At 41.1% G+C, this 18,090-nt stretch overlaps 1 protein-coding gene across 1 annotated transcript; it reads left to right on the top strand.

Moving 5' to 3' along the window:
- Positions 1-711: 711 nt before the first annotated feature.
- ER (enhancer of rudimentary protein) lies at positions 712-17,890 on the top strand. Its single transcript, XM_087679751.1, has 4 exons — positions 712-924; positions 17,129-17,222; positions 17,396-17,516; positions 17,653-17,890. Exons 1-4 carry the CDS (start codon positions 922-924, stop codon positions 17,750-17,752), a joined length of 318 nt encoding a protein of 105 aa, XP_087535877.1. The 5' UTR covers positions 712-921; the 3' UTR covers positions 17,753-17,890.
- Positions 17,891-18,090: the final 200 nt, after the last annotated feature.

The raw sequence follows: 18,090 nt of genomic DNA, 5'->3' as shown, positions 1-18,090 counted from the left end.
TCATTCTGTTGTGTAGTAGCTTCACCTTGCCTATTGGGACACGCTTTTGCAAAATGTCCACTACCCTTACAAGTGATAGCAGCAAACTAGTAAGGGAGAGAATCTAACCTGAAGTAGCACTTCAAAGCCATTAGGGTCTTGGATTTGGATACATTCAAGCAGTTCAATATGCCTATCCCATAGGATACATACCTTCTCTCATTCTTGAGAAGACCCCATGAAGTTGCCACAGAGGGGGCATAAAGCACATGACCCAAGGTGCTTGCAATTGTAGCCGCTTCCTCATCAAGCCATGGCGGGAGATCGATGAAGGATATCTAGATTGGACATTCATATTGTAACACGCCTTCCAAAGAGAATGAGGAGCACCATGGTAGGGCATACACAAGGTTGCCTCATTGCACCATTGTATAAGCATATAAATGGCAATGCTAACAAAATGTGTGGACGAAGAATTTACTCGTGATATCATGAAAAGTTAGTTGGTATGTGTGGCAAAGTTAAGAGCTTGACATTCACAGCGCATTCAAATCTTGTGTATCTTATAAATCTCTTGCATACGTTTTGTTTGTTGGCCATCTATAGGCCGGACAATCATATGCTGTGCGATGGACATTACTTTGACCAATCTCTTCTATGCACGTCAAAATCTTGCCCCCTTGCTCAAAGGTCTGAACTCACCCTTAATTGGATTGCATGTGTCCTAACTTTTAACTCGTGTTTTGATTTATGTGATCTTTGTGTCCGTCGTCCTTTTCTTTCCCTTGTTTAAACATTCCGCTGCAGTTCTGTGCTGCTGCCTCGTTTCTGTCTGCGTTTGCAGGGAGGGGTGCGTCAAAACCCGCTTAAGAAGGCCTCGGGCAAAGCTTTAGATGCTTTAATCAAACAGAAGACCTCGCTCAACAGGATTGCGAATTTGCAATGGTATGATTGTTTTCTTAGCGCTTGTGCTGATCAATCATGCTTGTAATTTGATAATAGACAAAGGGGATGTGATCCGAGAGGGAGCAGCCGGTCCCTTGGTCTCCTGGCAAAACAGCTATGAATGTTTGGTTAGAGCTTGTGCTGCTCAATGACGCCCGTGATTTTATAGTAGACAAAGGAAGCGGCCGGTCCCTTGGTCTTCTTCCAGCAGCAGCCATTTGTACTGGAGCAGCAATCCTTGCAACATTTTTGAAATTTTCCCTGTAATATGAACAATAAACCAAGAAATTGGCATACATAATGTATCGGGCCACTCTGCCATAGGTTTTACCTTCTCAGTATGAAGAGCCTCGGAAAAAATGCACCTCTTATAATGAAAGTTTCACAGGACATTTTCTTGTTCTTTTTATGGATGAGCAGTCGATGATTCCTCAGTTGTGGAGAATGTTCTTGATGCTCTTCCTTTGTCTTGGAATAAAAAATAACACCATCAAAGAAAGTCGTGAGATTGCTGGAGTAATTTTTTATCATTTGATCGAGGGTGGCCAGATCAGTTGCGAGACTGCAAGGCATCGCTAAATTCTTGTATAACTCGAAAGTAGGTCTGAATTTTTTCTGATAGATATTGTGAGGAGCAGTTGGAACACGATAATACCCATTTTCCAAATCAAATATGTTGACTGCTGCTCCTTGAACCTGATCCATGACATCATCAATCATGGGAATATAAATTAGTTCCTTGATATTATTACTTAAAGCTTGGTAATTTTAGACATATAGAAAGAATTAATGTACTAGAAACATTGAAATAAAAAATGTGAAGAATCACGCCTAACTAATCCTCTCATGTTGGCTTTAATAAGCCTTGTTTTAGATTGGTTCAATTGAGAGGAGCTTTGGGTTTTCTAGGCACATTTTCATTAACCCCCCCACCCCCCCTTTCTTTTTCAAGTACTAAAAGAGATGTTTTCATTGCTTGTGAAATTTATACATGGCTGACAACTAAAAGAGACGTTTTCATTGCTTGTATACATGGCTGACAACTAGAAGAAAACTTCCATTATGTTCTACAACAAGTGCTATCTTCCTATCTTTATGGGTGAGAAGCAACTGATTATAATTTTGTATAGCTTTGGTCTTTTTAAGCCAGGACTGCACAAAGTGAGCATCATTGGGATGAGTGCAATGGCAAACTCTAGATTACTAGAGGATTTTCCAATAGATTCACGTAATTGAATTAGAGGCATGTAGGAGTATTGCAATCACTCACAACATCCATCACTGATAGCTTAATTAGAGGCATGCACGGCTGTTGCAAAAAGCTATGCTACCCCCTTTTTTCCTCCTTTTTTAAAATATAAATTTCAAGTTTACTCCAAAAAAAAGTCACTAGTCCTATAAGAAGTTTCAAATTATTAGCAATTTTTGGACAAGGTTCTTTGAAGGATCGTCTCCTTGATGCATTTTTCTGGATTCAATGATTCTTTTTGAGAGGGTTCGCTTTGTTTGTGGTGGTGGTTATCTCTTGGTTGTAAGCCCTAAACCAAGTAAGCGAGGGACATTAGGAGCTATGTCCACGAGCGAACATCCATGTTTAGTCATTTTGGTTATTTTTGGTCTTTTGTTTGTTGTCCCTATTTTTGGGTTCCATTCATGTTTTCGGCCTAGGGTGCTGTCCTAAAGTTTTTTGGCCTATATACGGGCTTCATTTGTTATTTGGTCAATATATGGCCTAGGCATGCAGGAATATTTCAAAAAGCTATGTTACCTGTTTTCTTCACCTTTTTAAAATATAATTTTCAAGTTTCCACCAAGCAAAAAAGTTGATGGTCCTATAAGAAGTTCCAAATCATTATCAATCTTTGGAGAAGTTCCTTTGGAGGATTATCTCCTTGATGCATTTTTTCTTGGATTCAGTGAGTCCTGAGAGGGTTCTCTTTGTTAGTGGTTGTGGTCATCTCTTGGTCGTAAGTCCTAATTTGTGTTAGTGAGGCGCATTAGGAGCTCTGTCCATGAGCCAACATCCATGTTGAATCATTTTGGTCATTTTTGTTCTTTTGTTTGTTGTCCCCATCTTTTGGCTCTGTCCATGTTTTTGGCCTAGGATGTCGTCCTAAAGATTTTTGCCTATACAGAGGTTTCGGTTGTTAGTTGGCTGACATCACTTTAGTCACGGACTTCTTTTGTGTCATGCCTTCTCTCTATGAGCACCCTCGTTGCAGCTGTATCTGCAGCACATGCAAGGACTGAGCATTGGATCAGCTCTTTCTTCATCATTCAGCTGAGTTTCTCATCATCTTCATTCTTGCCTTGAGTTTTTCCCTCACATTCATCCTCTTTTACTTGGTGTTTCCTCCCTCACATGGTATCATGACCTCGAGCCTCATGAGACAGCTTGCTTGACACTGTTTCCAATCCCCTCCCTCTCCTCCCACCGACCCACACCACCACACCAACCCCCCACCCCCCCTCAGCGGTGTGCATGGGCCAGCCTTGTGTTTTGGTTTGGTGGACTTGCATTTGCTGTAGCATTCACTTCTTGGCCCTCTCTTTCCTTTCACATAGCTGTGACACCTTTGGCAGCCTGCATTTTGGACTGCCATACCCTCATCTCAGCTTGGTGGCACCCCCCTAGCCTTGTATTTGACCTGCTGGTTCTGCACATGGCTTGGGCAGCTCCTTTTCTGATGCTTTTGGCAGTTCCTCAGCTTTCTGCAGGTGGGCACACTTTGCATTTCACTGTGAACTGACTAATGGACATCATCCAACCTTGGGAGCCTCGCTTTTGATGGTTATTTGGGGTGATGGAACCTGATTTTTTACTTTTTGGAGTTCTGGCTGCTGTTTTTCTTCAATGATAGCAGCAATAGACCTTGCATTTTGTGGTGGACCAGGCATTTGTATGGCCTGGAGCTTGTGTTTGGTGTATAGCTGTCTTCCATCTCACAATGTTTTGTGTTTGTGCAACATTGAGGTATATCTTTGAGTTTCTTCAGCATGGATATGTTTGATGATTTACTTTTTTTAAAAAGCTGCCTCTTCTCATTGACCCATTATGGTGGTTTTGAGGTCATAGCCTTGCTCAAATGTGCCGAAGTTGGAGGGTTCTAACTATTCACTTTGGAAGTTGAAGGCCAAGTTCAATCTCAACTACTAGGAGGCGGATCTTTGTGATTGAATCAATGTCCAATCTTTGACATCCTTATTCTTGAACTATATTGATAGTGTGTTTGTTCACATGAATGAGGTGCCTAGTGTAGCATAGGTGTGAACCAAGCTTTAGAACCTCTATGAAGTTTGCACCTTCTCTCATGAGCTCACATGCGACTGCAACAAATGTCCCTTGATTCTTGTTCTATGAGGGATAACATCAACAAGATGATGTAGATTCAGTTGGATTTGGCTTCCTATGGCATGTGGCATATTCTAGGGATCTTGTAGTCACGCTACTTACGCATCTTCCCTCCCCTATGGTATGATGATTTTCATACTAGTTTGCTTACTTCATGGGCACACGAGAGTTTGACATACGAGTTGGTTCCATGAGTACTTGAGCAAGATGTTTAGCATTGTGAGACATCTAGTTGGTAATTGTTCAATCACCAAGGCCTTTACTATTGATTCTAGTTGTTGGGGGGGGGGGGGGTAGGAGAATGGAAAGGGTAAGAAAGAAAAGGAAGAGAACAAGTGAAGGATCTTCTAAGAAGCATTTGCATTGCAAGTGGGGCAATCATGTAGAGGATTGATGAAAGCATATCCACTTGGGTTCCTTGACGGATACAAAGGCATCTAATGTAGTCATAGCCTCGGCCATTAAGTTTGTGTTTGTTATCCTTTGTGATATATATGTGATGGCCGTGGCATCTTTAGTGCCGAAGCCTTGGTTGGTGGATAGTGGAGCTACATGACTCCACATAGAGAGTGGATGCAAGTTGGTGACAAGTTGATTGTGCCAATTTGTGATGTGGGTACTATTCCTCTATTACAAGACTAGTAGGGCCATAGGCTAATTTTTGAGGCCCTATACATTGTAGATTTGGGGGTTTAACCTTCTTTCTATCTATTATGTTGTACAACTAGGCACGAAAATTGTCTTTATGAGTTGAGATGTGTGTATTGATGGATGAGGCCATTGGTGAACCTCCATGGATCGGTTTATGAGAGGGTGGGCTATATAAGCTTATGGCCCATGCAATGAGGACATTCTCTAAGTTGGCGCCTTTTACGGCAATGCCCAATATGGCCGTGAGCACTTTGAGGTCTTATGATAGGCCAATTGCATGCATCTACGTGAGGGATTTTCGGATATTAGGATGAGCCTTCCGGCACTTTGTATCAATCACATGGGAGGTAAGCAACATGAATAGCCTTTTCTCGGAGAAGGTCTTGTCATGCAAATTATATTGTTAATTGAGTAATATGATATTTGTGGGGAAGCACTTTAAGGAGATGTTGACTGTGTGACTTATATGATATATATGTATGGGGTTCAGAGGTGCATGACTAAATAACACTCGTAAAGGATGTGTGACCAAGGGCTTAGGCCATTTAGAATATGGAGCTCCAGCCATTTAATGCACGTGTACATGGGCTAGTGAAACCAGTCTTTCTTCCATGGATGGGTGGTAATTCCCTACTTACAACTTAGTTATAGTAGTAATATTTATTACAAAACTGAGAAATGCAAATTAACTTACAATCTTGGACAATGGATACCTTGTTGGCCCCAAAACTGGACCCCTTTGAGTATTTATTTAACTTAATTGAAGAAGAAGTTGATATACAATGGGATTCTTCTAATCCCTTTCGGTATTTCTACTCCCCTTTTGTCCAAAATGACCAGCAAGTCTTCAATCTAATTTGCCCCTTGATTCGGGCAGTAAATTGGCCTTCACCTGCTTTGATGGAGATAGAAAATGCCCCAAATTCATTGATTTGCTGGTTCCTACACTTGAGTTTGACTAAAAATAGCTTCAACCTCGTTGAATCCAAGTCGTGGAGCTTCCAATTTCTAGCACACTTCTCGAGGCTGTTACTAAACCCTAATTTTTACTTTGCAGATAAGGGTTTACAATAGAGAAATCTGAAATTTCTCAACCTCTGGTAATCTCAATGTTGTAATCTTTGGAGCAAGGCTATAGAAAGGTTGGGAGATGAGAGAGAATGCTGAGGAGAGAGAAAATCTTTGCGAAGAACTAAAGAAAATCAATTATTTACTGCTGTTGCCCTATCTCAATAACTTGTAGATGCAAAGAACTGAAGAATATCAGTCATTTATTGATGTTACCTTGTCTCAATAGCTTGTAGATGTTGTCACCTGTTGTTAATTGGTCTTCTCCTGCCCTTGGTTGCTTCAGAAGGTTCTCCAATGGCTGCAGATCAAACCGACAACATCTTCTTCCTCTCTCTTGCAGACTGAATACACTAAAAATGCATCTTCCCAGCCTCTAAAAACGTTTTTCAGTCTTGCATGGGTATTTTTGACAAGTGACAACCTTTCCAAATGGTTTTTTTGGCATTATCTATAATTAAATATTAATTTTTAGTCTTTAAATACTGAAAATTATTCTAATAATTATTTTGGTGCCTTGAAAAATAATTCGACTGGTCAATAATTAAATTGGCTAGGCAACTTTCATTTCTAAGTATCTTTGCACCATCTTTGACCATCAGATTGGCATTAGGTATCATTAAACACTACTTCTCTGGTGTCACCAAAACTGATACTTATGGCCAAATGGATGACCTAGGCCAACAATTGGCAACAAATACGACCAAATACATGTGCTCCCTAACTTGTAGCAACTTTTGCCTTTGACATTCTGTGATTTTCTCGGGTCTGGAGCTTGTAAATTTACTCTAACCTCAATTACACCTCACATGTGCAACATTTACTTAACCATGCAATTAAGAATTAATCCACAGTTAAGTGAGGTTTCAAAAATACATGTTCTCATGATAGCTAGAGCCAAGTAACCATATTAGTATGAACCGCCACAACAATGCATTCCCCTTCAACAAAGTAATTGCCTTTTGAATCTTTGAGGATTTGTTGAAGTTGTCTCCGGAATAGGTTGCATCAAACTGCTAAATAAAAGTCAAAGCTTTCAGCCTATCTTGTGTCCCATTAAAGGCCTCATACTTCATTGCATTTCCACCCTTATCATACTCATTTGTTACCCATTTGGGAGTCTAGTTATCATACACAGGCTGTCCCAAAAAGAGAGCATTTGCTACATTTGCATCATGACTAGCACCATATGAAGCATTAGCATAATCAACTCTCATTCCTTCAGCCCCATAAGCACCAAGGGGTGTAGATGCATTACTGTATATACCAGTTTATACCCCATGCGTCATGCCAATGTTGCCATACATGGGGTAATGCATATTACTAGCCATACTTGAATACATTGGGCCTTGCATATCATGCATGGGTTACTACATACCATTAGGAGTTGTACCATACATCCTCGTATGCAGTCCCTAACCTACTATAGCATGAAAAATGGTGCTACTATCAAAGTATCCTTAGGATGGCAGCTGGAAAAGAGAAAGCATTGGTATATCCTTTGAAGATATCATTTCTCTAAGGGATGCAAGCTCATTCCTCATATCGTCCATTTTGTTGATGTAGTCCTTCATAGAAGAAGACTCATCAACCAAGAGTATGCGAAGCTGCTTCAAGGTGATATGGTGGGCAAAAGTCTTCTAATGGTAGAGGGAAGAAAGATTTGTCCACACTTTTGCCGCTATCTTTAACTTGCATGCATAAACAAGGACAGAATCCTGTAGGCTCATAAATAGAAAGGACAGGGCTCGAGAGTTGAGCCTATTCCAAAGAGTTGCACGATCCATAGATGAACTAATTGTGGGATCCTCCATGGGCCATACGGATAGTAACAAAAGTCCAAAGATCAAATGTGTCAGGAAAAACCTCCACTTTGTAGAATCAAAGGGATTAATTAGATCCATCTAACTCATCTTCTTTGGGTTGAGAAGGGAGAACAAGCACCTATACATTAGGTGCCATCATAGGTATCCTAAGCCCAAAGGATGGGTCCTATGGGATGTTAAGCTAAAACACGCTTTATAGTTGATTAGCATTTTAAACAACCCTAAAATATGCTTAATTAATGAAAAACACAAATTTGATGCACGGTTTGAGAGAGTTTCAGTGGTTCCCGAAAATCCTACTTTTTTGGGGCACCCTTCAACATCTAGATAGGTTGCCCACCATTCACCCTCATTCTTTTAGTGCAAATTTCAGCCATCAACCATCACTTGCATGGCAGTCTATCCTTCTTCGCGACTGCTACCACTCGTCCATCAGCCCTTACAGTGCCTAGCATCTCTCTCCCTGGCTGTTGCCAATTGTCTGGCACCCTTCCACAGTCTACCTCCTCGAGCTTGCGTTTGGACACTCCTCCACTAGGCGGTTGTTGGTAGTGATCTATCCCTTTTGGTGACCTTTTGCTACTTGCGTTTGGCCTTCACTCTATTTGGCGGCAGTTGGCGATCCTCCTCCTCCAGGCAGCCCTTCTACTACTGCGTTTGCAGCTTTTTGCTACCACCCTCATCATCAGGCATCATCCTCTGCAGTTGCCTCATTTCCCTAACACTCTGGTAATCAACGTTTGGTGTTTTTCTGCACTTTAATACTCTGACTGGTGGTCACAACACTTGGGGATTAGTCTCCGGTGGACGTCACTCTCAACTCCAATGAGAGCTTGTAAAGCATAGTCCCAACAAGATGAGCCTTTGGAAGCATGAACTGCATATATTGAAGCTAATCGTGTACTTGTGTAACACTAAATAAGAATGATTGGATAGTATCCATAGGCTCAAACTTCATCTACTAGAGCTATTAAAACTAGCCTTTCTCTTGGAATAGGGTAGTAAATAACCTGATTAAGTACTAATTACAACAATAATAAAATTCACATAAATTGAAAATGCACGTTTTACCACTTTAATCTTGGACATTGGATACTCTGCTGGTCCTAAAATTGGCGCCCCTTGCGGTATTTCTTTATCTTATATTGCAAATGGAAGGAGTATAACTAAGATCCTTTCATCTCCTTTGCTAATCCAAGTACCTCTTGCTGTCAAAATTGACTAGTAAGCCTCCACAAACCAATTTTCCCCTTAGTTTGCGTGGGGATTCGTCTTCACCTTGCTCCTTGAAATACAAATTCAGTCCCAAATCTGATATTGGTTGGCTGGCCTCTTGAATCTCCTTGAAATTTCTCAATTTCAGTTGCTGAAATTCAAGTCCTTGGTACTCAAAATTAATTTAATAATTATTTTAGTGCTCAAAATATTGATTCCACCAGCCAATAATTAAATTGGCTAGGCCAATTTGTCTTCTAAGTATCCTTGAGTAGTTATTAGCCCTTAGACCGGCATTAATTAATCCTAGTCTCTAATGTCACCATCGATATTAGTGGCCAATAAATTGGTCTATGCCAAAATTTGACGTCGGGCACCACCTAGTACTTGTCAAGCATAACTTACTATAACTTTTGCCTTTGGCACAAATTGATGTCTTGGGGTCCTTGGCCTGTTATCATCAAACAATTGCCATGTGCATCACCTGTGCTAAACAGCCTTGCACATTTGATAATCAAATGTTATCAGCAAGATTAAAGCATCTTAAAATTTCATATCCCCGTGATAGCTATCCATAGAGGGTAAACGCATCTATTGTCGAGGGAGCCTTGTACAATATCTAAAGCTTCTCCTCAATGTAAGCACAACTCCCTCGTGGTTTCCTTGGTCCCAATCATCAAGATGAGGAGTGGGAGGTTGAGGATGCTCATTAGCTCCAGAAACTACATACCACAATTGCTTCTGCACAAACCATACTTTGATAATGGCACTCCATGTTTAAGTAATCAGATCTGTCAAGTTTGTCATCGGTAGAACAGAATGGATGAGCCATCTGGAGAGGACAGGAAGAGAAGATTAAGAATAGAGAGAGAGTACAGCCAAGCACAACACAAACTATGCTGATGATGAGTTCACATGCGGTGGTAAGAGGAGTTGACTAGAAAATGATCTCAAAATCTGAGATAATCAGGGTGAAAACAGTTAGAAAATACTGTCAGAAGACTGAAAAACCAGTCACCCAGCTTGTAGAAGCATTAAATGCAAAAAATGCAGCAGCTACGGATCAAAATGCAGATAGGTAAGGAATTAAATGCAGTTGTCAGCATTATATGAATGCAGAAAATAAAAAAGCCAGGCTTCAAGGGCAGAAAATCAGGCCGATTTGCAGCAGGGATAGGTTGCTTGGGCTGTAGCAGGCAGGAGGAGGTTGATCAGCAGCCCACAGCAGAAAACAAAAGTGGGTGATGATGATAATGCATACTATGTTAGAAGTGGGTGATGATGATAATGCATATTGAGGAGGGAGCACAATATATAGTCATAAAATAATGCCAAGAAATAAACAGGTTGGCCAGCATTAGTATGCAGTCAGCCAGCCATAGATGGCATAAATATTCAAAATGATGACAAGAAAATATACCTAAAATAGGCTACAGTGCCTAGCCCACAAATAGACATGCCCAAGCTCACTCATGAGCTGACTAATCTGCCAACATATTCATTAGTGGGCTGGCAGCATTTTTTGGCTCTAGTTTGGCTGGTCGGCCATATTTGGCAGGCCAACTCCATTTATTGCCCTCCTCTTTAGCTGGCCGGCCAGTTTCAGCCTTTTTTGGCTATTTATAGATGACCTCAGCTTGGTGGGCAGATCAGTAGTGTTCTTTGTGGTAGCACACTCCGACATTCATCTCAGTCTTTGTGTTTGGTGCTGCCATCATCTTCAGCCTGATCCGGTGCTCTCACTGACGCTTTAGGCTGTGTGCAGGGATTGATCAGTCCATCATTGTATGAAACTAGCCTTCCTTCTCGGATAGGGTGGTTTAACTTGATTAAGCACTTAATTACAGCAATAAATAAATGCACATAAAATGAAATACACACTTTACCATAACATTCTTGGACAGTAGACATCTTGTTGGCCTCAAAATTGGCGCCCGTTGCGGTATTTCTTTAGCTTTCATCCAATTGGAAGGAGTACAACTCGAGATTCTTCAATCTCCTCTCGCTAACCAATTGCTCTTGCTGTCATAAATGACCAGCGAGCCTTTTGGGTCATTTGCCCCTTGATTCACCCAGGATTTCTTCTCCAATTTGACCCTTGGCTGGCCAAATGCTGCCCCAAATCAATTTGGGATGGGCTGGCTCTTGAAATCTCTTGATAATCTTCAATTATCAGCTGTTGATTTTAGTCCCTTGAGCCTTTAATCTCTGGGATGGATCCTAAGGTGGTTGCTAAACTCTAATTTCAGCTGTAAATTAGGGTTTATTGCAGAAATTACAGATTAGCCCACCAAAAATGGTTGAAATCTCCTCCAAATGGGCTGAGAATTGCTGAGAATGGTTGAGCATAGGTTGAAGGAGATGAGAGAATGTTGTAAAGTGAGAAAATTTTGAGATTTGTCGCGAAGAACTGATCATATCAGCTGCTGCTGCCCTGCTGTACCAGCCCCAAACGGATGCACCAACAACAATAGGAGCATCGGAGACTGTGATCTTCAAGAGAAAGTGCATCAGCAGCAATTGCCAGCTTTCCAAGGTTAAGAATATGCAATCTCCATCACCAAAATGGTCTCCAATGGCTGGGAAATGGCCCCAAAAGCTAGTAAACAGCCCAACACCTCTTTCCAACAGCTCCAAAATGAAAAAACGAGATTTTCCTCTCCCTTCAGCCCTATTTAGCCTTTCCCCCACTTACATGGGAAAGTTTTGCCAAGTGGCAGCTTCTTAATCTATTTTCAGCAATTTCCAGCCATTTAATTAATTTTCAGAATTAATTAATTCTGAAAATTAATTCAGCCCTTAATCCATGCCCGGAAAATTGACCTTGCCCATCCAAAAATTAATTGGCTAGGCCATTTGCTACCCAAAGTGGTCCCATGCATTAATTGACCCTTGGACAAGCATTAATCCATTAATTAATGCCTAGTCCCTAGTGTCACCACACTGACACTTAATGGCTAATTAATGGTCCTAGGGGCAAATTGATACCAAAATTCACCTAGAATCTAACAAGTATAACCTGTTACAACTTTTGCCTTTGACACCCATTGTTTTCACAGGGTCCTTTGGCCTTCAATTGTGAAAAAGTAGCTTGCACCTCACATGTGCAACACATGTGCATCTTTTAATTGCACATTTGATTAATCCTTCAATCAAATGTCAATTAAACATAAGCAAAGCATCAAATTTTCACGTCCTCGTGACAGACGCCCCCCCTTGAAATCCTTGCAATCGTCCTTGATTGCATTGTAATGTGTCAAAGCAAACAATATTGCACTGGAATTTTCACAAGGCATCATAGTCAACACAACATTGGCCACTGCTGGCTAACTATCTCATATGCCCACCATTTGCTGAAAATTTCCAGCCAGCATAAACATAGCATAAAGCTCAACAATAGTCCAGAATTGTTGCCAGAAACTCATCGGATGCATCCCAAACTCTTGTTTCTCAAGAGTGCTGACTACACAACCATAGTAAAGCATAAATCGAGCCGAAACCATGATTGAATTGTCAATGACATTCAATACACATGCTGCTGTCCATAGAACCAACTGAATACCACTGAAACTAACGATCATACACTGAAAACTAGCACTCGATAATCAATCTCTCATGATTATAACCTGATGCAAATGTACAGTTTCAGAGCTGTAGTGAAAACCATACCCATGTGCATATATACCATAGTGACTAGTACACTGAATAGTGACCTCATGGCCGACATACTATCAGCATAGTACCTTGGACACATATTGAATACATCCGAGATCCACTATACACGAGAGTAGTCCATTCCTGGAGGAGTGGAAGTGCTACCTCCCCCTTGAGTATCAGGGGGTACTTTGGACCCTTGCCTTGCTGAACCTGAAAGAGCCCGATCCAAAGTCGGCTCTAACTGAAAGGCATCAAGGTAAAGTTGCAACAACTGGATGATTTGCCAAGTCATCCTCTTCCATCCATTTAGCATCCATTGGTGAACAATTGTGAAACTTCACCAAATAGCTTATGGAAGCTTTACCTTTGACCTTTTCTTTTTATGTGCCAAAATCTGCTCAGATATTAGTATCTCATTTAGCTCCTCTACATTGGACTGAATTTCAGCAGATATATCCTTAGGCACATCACCATAAAAAGGCTTCAACAAGCTCACATGAAGGCATAGTGTATCCACTAGTGTAGAGGCAATGTCAGCCAATATTCCACATCGCTGATCCTCTCTAATCCCTGGAAAGGTCCATTGTTCCTCATTTTGAACTTTGGATACAATCCCTTTTGTCCTTTCATCTTGTCAGCCTTGCCTTTTCACAACGCAGCAATATATTATTACCCTTTGGAAAATACAAAACACATCCATGGCGATCAGCTGCTCCCTTTTACGTTCCTTAAGTTCTCTAAAACGCATACTTTATCCTTACATAAGCTGCAATAAACTGCGGTATCTTTTGCCTACCATGCTTCACTTGCTAACATACAATGCATGTCCGATCTTTCATCACATGCAACCCGGTGTGATATTCCATACATCACTGATTCTCTCACGTGCTATCATCGTTATCAGCTTCTTGTTGATTAGGACAGTTCCTGGCAATGTGTTCCTCCTGTTCACATATGTAACATTTATTAGCAGCCCTCAATTCTCTATGCTCTGCCACACTTTTCGAAGGTCTTTGCTGCTGTTTTTGCCTCTTTTCAGCTTGATTTTTAGATCTGCCATTTTCCTCAGCCTTCATTTCCTTGACATTTGACTCATCATGGTCTTGAAAGCCGGCATCTTTTCCACACAGCAATGTATCAGTTGTAGTAGCAGTTTCTATAAGCTGAGACATGCTTGAAACAGTGGATTTAATGCAAAAATCCCTGATTCCTTTAGGCAAACCACATACATACTTCTCCACTTGCTCATGAAGGGGAACTGACCGATAAGAAGTGATGGGCAGCAATGCATCCCAAAACTTCTTATTGTATTGCTCTAAATTCTTGCATTCCTTTGCATCAAGCTTGTTTCAAGCTGTCATGATGTCCACCTCAAAGGTACTAGTCAACCAATTCGATGCAAACATTTGCTTGAATTGTACCCATGTTGATGGTGCTCTACCTTGCATTAAGAGCGTGGACTACCATTGCAATGCATTTCCCTTCAAGAAAGTGGTTGCCTTTCGAATCTTAGAGGATTCGGTGAAGTTTCCCCTGGAACAGGCTGCATCAAACTGCTGAATGAAAGTCAAAGCTTTCAGCCTATCTTGTGTACCCCTGAACGGTTCAAATTTCACACTTTTACCTCCCTCATCATAGTCCTTTGCTGGACCTATGGGGGTCAAATTGTCATATACGGGCTGCTGCAAAAAGGGTGCATTTGCTGTATTTCCATGATAGGGAGCATTAAACGGAGCATTTGTATGACTAGCACTTATTCCTTGAGCCCCAAAAGCACGACGGGGTACTGATGCTTGCCTATATGCGTGATTTTGCACACCAGGTATCATACCGATGCCGCCATACATCGGATTATGCATTCCATGAGCCATACTCGAGTGCATTGGGTTATGCAAGCCATGCATTGGTTGCTGAAAATTATGGGGAGGTGTGCCATACATTCCCACTTTCAGTCGCTCACCCACCATAGAATGAAAAATTGTGCTACCACCAAGGTAAGCTGGCTGCCCCAAATTCTCATGCAAACCTTGTTGTCCAAAAACCATAGGATTAGCATTTACATCATGAACTTGCATTTGCATTTCTTGCCCAACTGGCACCAACTGCTTTTCACCATGAGCATCTTTAGGAGCATCTTGAGAAGGCTTTGGCTTGTTCTTTGGTGCATCTTGCTGTCCCGAAGTTCTAGAAGAGGATTTTCTCTTCTTGCCCTTGTTGTCCTTCGTAGGAGTGTTCAAAAACCGAGTAAACTGAGGATCTTTTGCCAATTTAGCAAAGATATTGGCCGTTGTCCTCATCCGATTCTTGAATGCATCATCGAATTTCATTTCCCCTTGTTGATCATCATTCTCATTGAGGGTCCAACATCTTGGCCTTCAGCCACATTTTCAGCATGTTGTCCATGATTCGTGCCTTGTCCAAGATCAGGCATTGCATTTCCTTCTTCCCCATGTGAGTGTGCATCATGAGAGGCATCATCAAGAGATTTGATGTATCTCGGCAATGGAACCATGAAACCAGCTTTCCTTCTCGGATAGGGTGGTTTAACTTGATTAAGCACTTAATTACAACAATAAATAAATTCACATAAAATGAAATACACACTTTACCATAACATTCTTGGACAGTAGACACCCTGTTGGCCCCCAAAATTGGCGCCCCTTGCAGTATTTCTTTAGCTTTCATTCAATTGGAAGGAGTACAACTCGAGATTTTTCAATCTCCTCCTGCTAACCAATTGCTCTTGTTGTCATAAATGACCAGCAAGCCTTTTGGGTCATTTGCCCCTTGATTCACCCATGACTTCTTTTCCAATTTGATCCCTTGGCTGGCCAAATGCTGCCCCAAATCAATTTGGGATGGGCCGGCTCTTGAAATCCCTTGATAATCTTCAATTATCAGTTGTTGATTTCAGTCTCTTGAACTTTCAATCTTTGGCACGGATCCCAAGGTGGCTGCTAAACCCTAATTTTGGTTGTAAATCAGGGTTTATTGCAGAAATTACAGATCAGCCCACAAAAAATGGTCGAAATCTCCTCCAAATGGCTGAGAATTGTTGAGAGTGGCTGAGCCTAGGCTGAAGGAGATGAGAGAATTTTGTAAAGAGAGAGAATTTTGAGATTTGTTGCGAAGAACTGATCAAAATCAGCTGTGTTTGAGAATTGCTGAGAATGGCTGAGCATAGGCTGAAGGAGATGAGAGAATGCTGTAAAGAGAGAGAATTTTGAGATTTGTCGCGAAGAACTGATCAAAATCAGCTGCTTCCCTGTTGTACCAGCCCCAAATGGATGCACCAACAACAATAGGAGCATCGGAGATTGTGATCTTCTAGAGAAAGTGCATCAGCAGCAATTGCCAGCTTCCCAAGGTCAAGAATATGCAATCTCCATCACCAAAATGGTCTCCAATGGCTGGGAAATGGCCCCAAAAGCTGGCAGCAACAGTCCAACACCTCTTTCCAATAGCTCCAAAATGAAAAAACGAGATTTCCCTCTTCCTTCAGCCCTATTTAGCCTTTCCTCCACTTGCATGGGAAAGTTTTGCCAAGTGGCAGCTTTCTTAATCCATTTTCAGCAATTTCCAGTAATTCAGCCCTTAATCCATGCCCGGAAAATTGACCTTGCCATCCAAAAATTAATTGGCTAGGCCATTTGTAGCCCAAAGTGGTCCCATGCATTAATTGGCCCTTGGACAAGCATTAATCTATTAGTTAATGCCTAGTCCCTAGTGTCACCCCTGATACTTAATGGCCTATTAATGGTCATAGGGGCAAAGCGACACCAAAATTCACCTAGAATCTGACAAGTGTAACTTGTTACCACTTTTGCCTTTGACACCCATCGTTTTCACAGGGGTCCTTCGGCCTTCAACTGTGAAAAAGTAGCTTGCACCTCACATGTGCATCTTTTAATTGCACATTTGATTAATCCTTTAATCAAGTGTCAATTAAACATAAGCAAAGCATCAAATTTTCACGTCCTCGTGACATTGTATATAGCATTTGTTTCAGATTCAGCACGAATTTCTCTTCCATTCCTGCTGTGTCTCTTTTCTCCTTTCTCTCTGTGTTCATGTTCCTCTTTTGATGTGCACTCTCACAAATACTTCTTCTAGAATCTGCTATACAGGCTGACTTGTTTAGGTAGGTGGGTTAGTGATGGTTACACTTGTATTACCACTGCAGGTTTTGTCACTGAATGCATGGAATTGTATGTCATGCTGATATATACATGTAGTGGTTAGAAATGTTAAAGCCATTTGTTTTTTAGATTGAGCATGTATGTTGTCTGTAAGGAGATCGATATTGATACTGAACTTCATTACTTGCGTGTTTCTTGTTTCTTTGATTGTTTAGCTGCTTTGCTATAATTATCTGATTGCCGAAAAACATGTTTGCTTTCTGATCTTGTACATTGGCATGCTACTTTTGCTTCAGGCAAATAAGCACACAATTATATTGATTCAACCCAATCCAAGCAGAGCAACTCGCACATTTATGGACTTCGACACCATTGCCCAGGCCATGGATGGTAAAGTTTGATACCACTGTGATATATCAATCAGTTCTGATTGTTTTACCTGGTATTTTCAGATGTTGACAGTAGAGGGATGTTTGGAAGATGTGCCTTTTGATATTGCATGTTGCTTATCTAGTACTCAGTACTAATACCAATAAAAGCGTTTGCTTCTTTTGTGCTCACAGGTATCTGTGGTTTGTTTGAAAAGAAGTTGAAAGATCTCAACCCGAATCTTCGGAACATTAGTTATGATATCACGGATCTATACAAATTTATTGATGGACAAGTGGACATGAGTGCTCTTGTGTATGTTCACTTGCAACTTTGGTGTTTTTTCTTCATGCTTTGAAGCTTGAGTGTGATAGCGTTTCTTGAAATTTATGGTACATCATGCCGCTTTGCACTGATAGTGACTTTCTTCTTTTGGGTGCTATGATCTCAGATTCGATCATTCAATTCAGGCTTATCTTCCTTATGACCGCCAGTGGATCAAACAGCGTGCATATCAGCATTTGAAAAAGCTTGCTGGGAGACCTAGTTAAAGGCTGGCATAACTGATAAGGCAACAAGTCCTTTATATTCCTAAGCTTCTTTGAGATATATTGGTCCATATGTGATGTTCTTGTACAGGATTGAAATCCGTGAATATGGCTATCATAAATAGTCTTTGCAAGAGATAATTGGCATTCTGGTGTAAACTTATGAGGATGGTTTTTCATGTACATTATATGTCAGCTGTGGTAGCCTTTTACTGCTGCAATTTCATGCTAGCGAGTACTGTAATACATGTTGGTCGCAAGTCAGTAACGGCAGCTTGATAATGGAAGTAGCTGAACCTCCAAACAGATTGAACAGGATCGTTACAAATTTAACATATCAA

The sequence above is a fragment of the Lygodium microphyllum genome, chromosome 1 (genome assembly GCF_053477565.2).
Source record: "Lygodium microphyllum isolate KBCC chromosome 1, Lygodium_microphyllum_v1.1.10, whole genome shotgun sequence".
NCBI lineage: Eukaryota > Viridiplantae > Streptophyta > Polypodiopsida > Schizaeales > Lygodiaceae > Lygodium > Lygodium microphyllum.
This window is presented reverse-complemented; position numbering and strand designations above follow the sequence as displayed.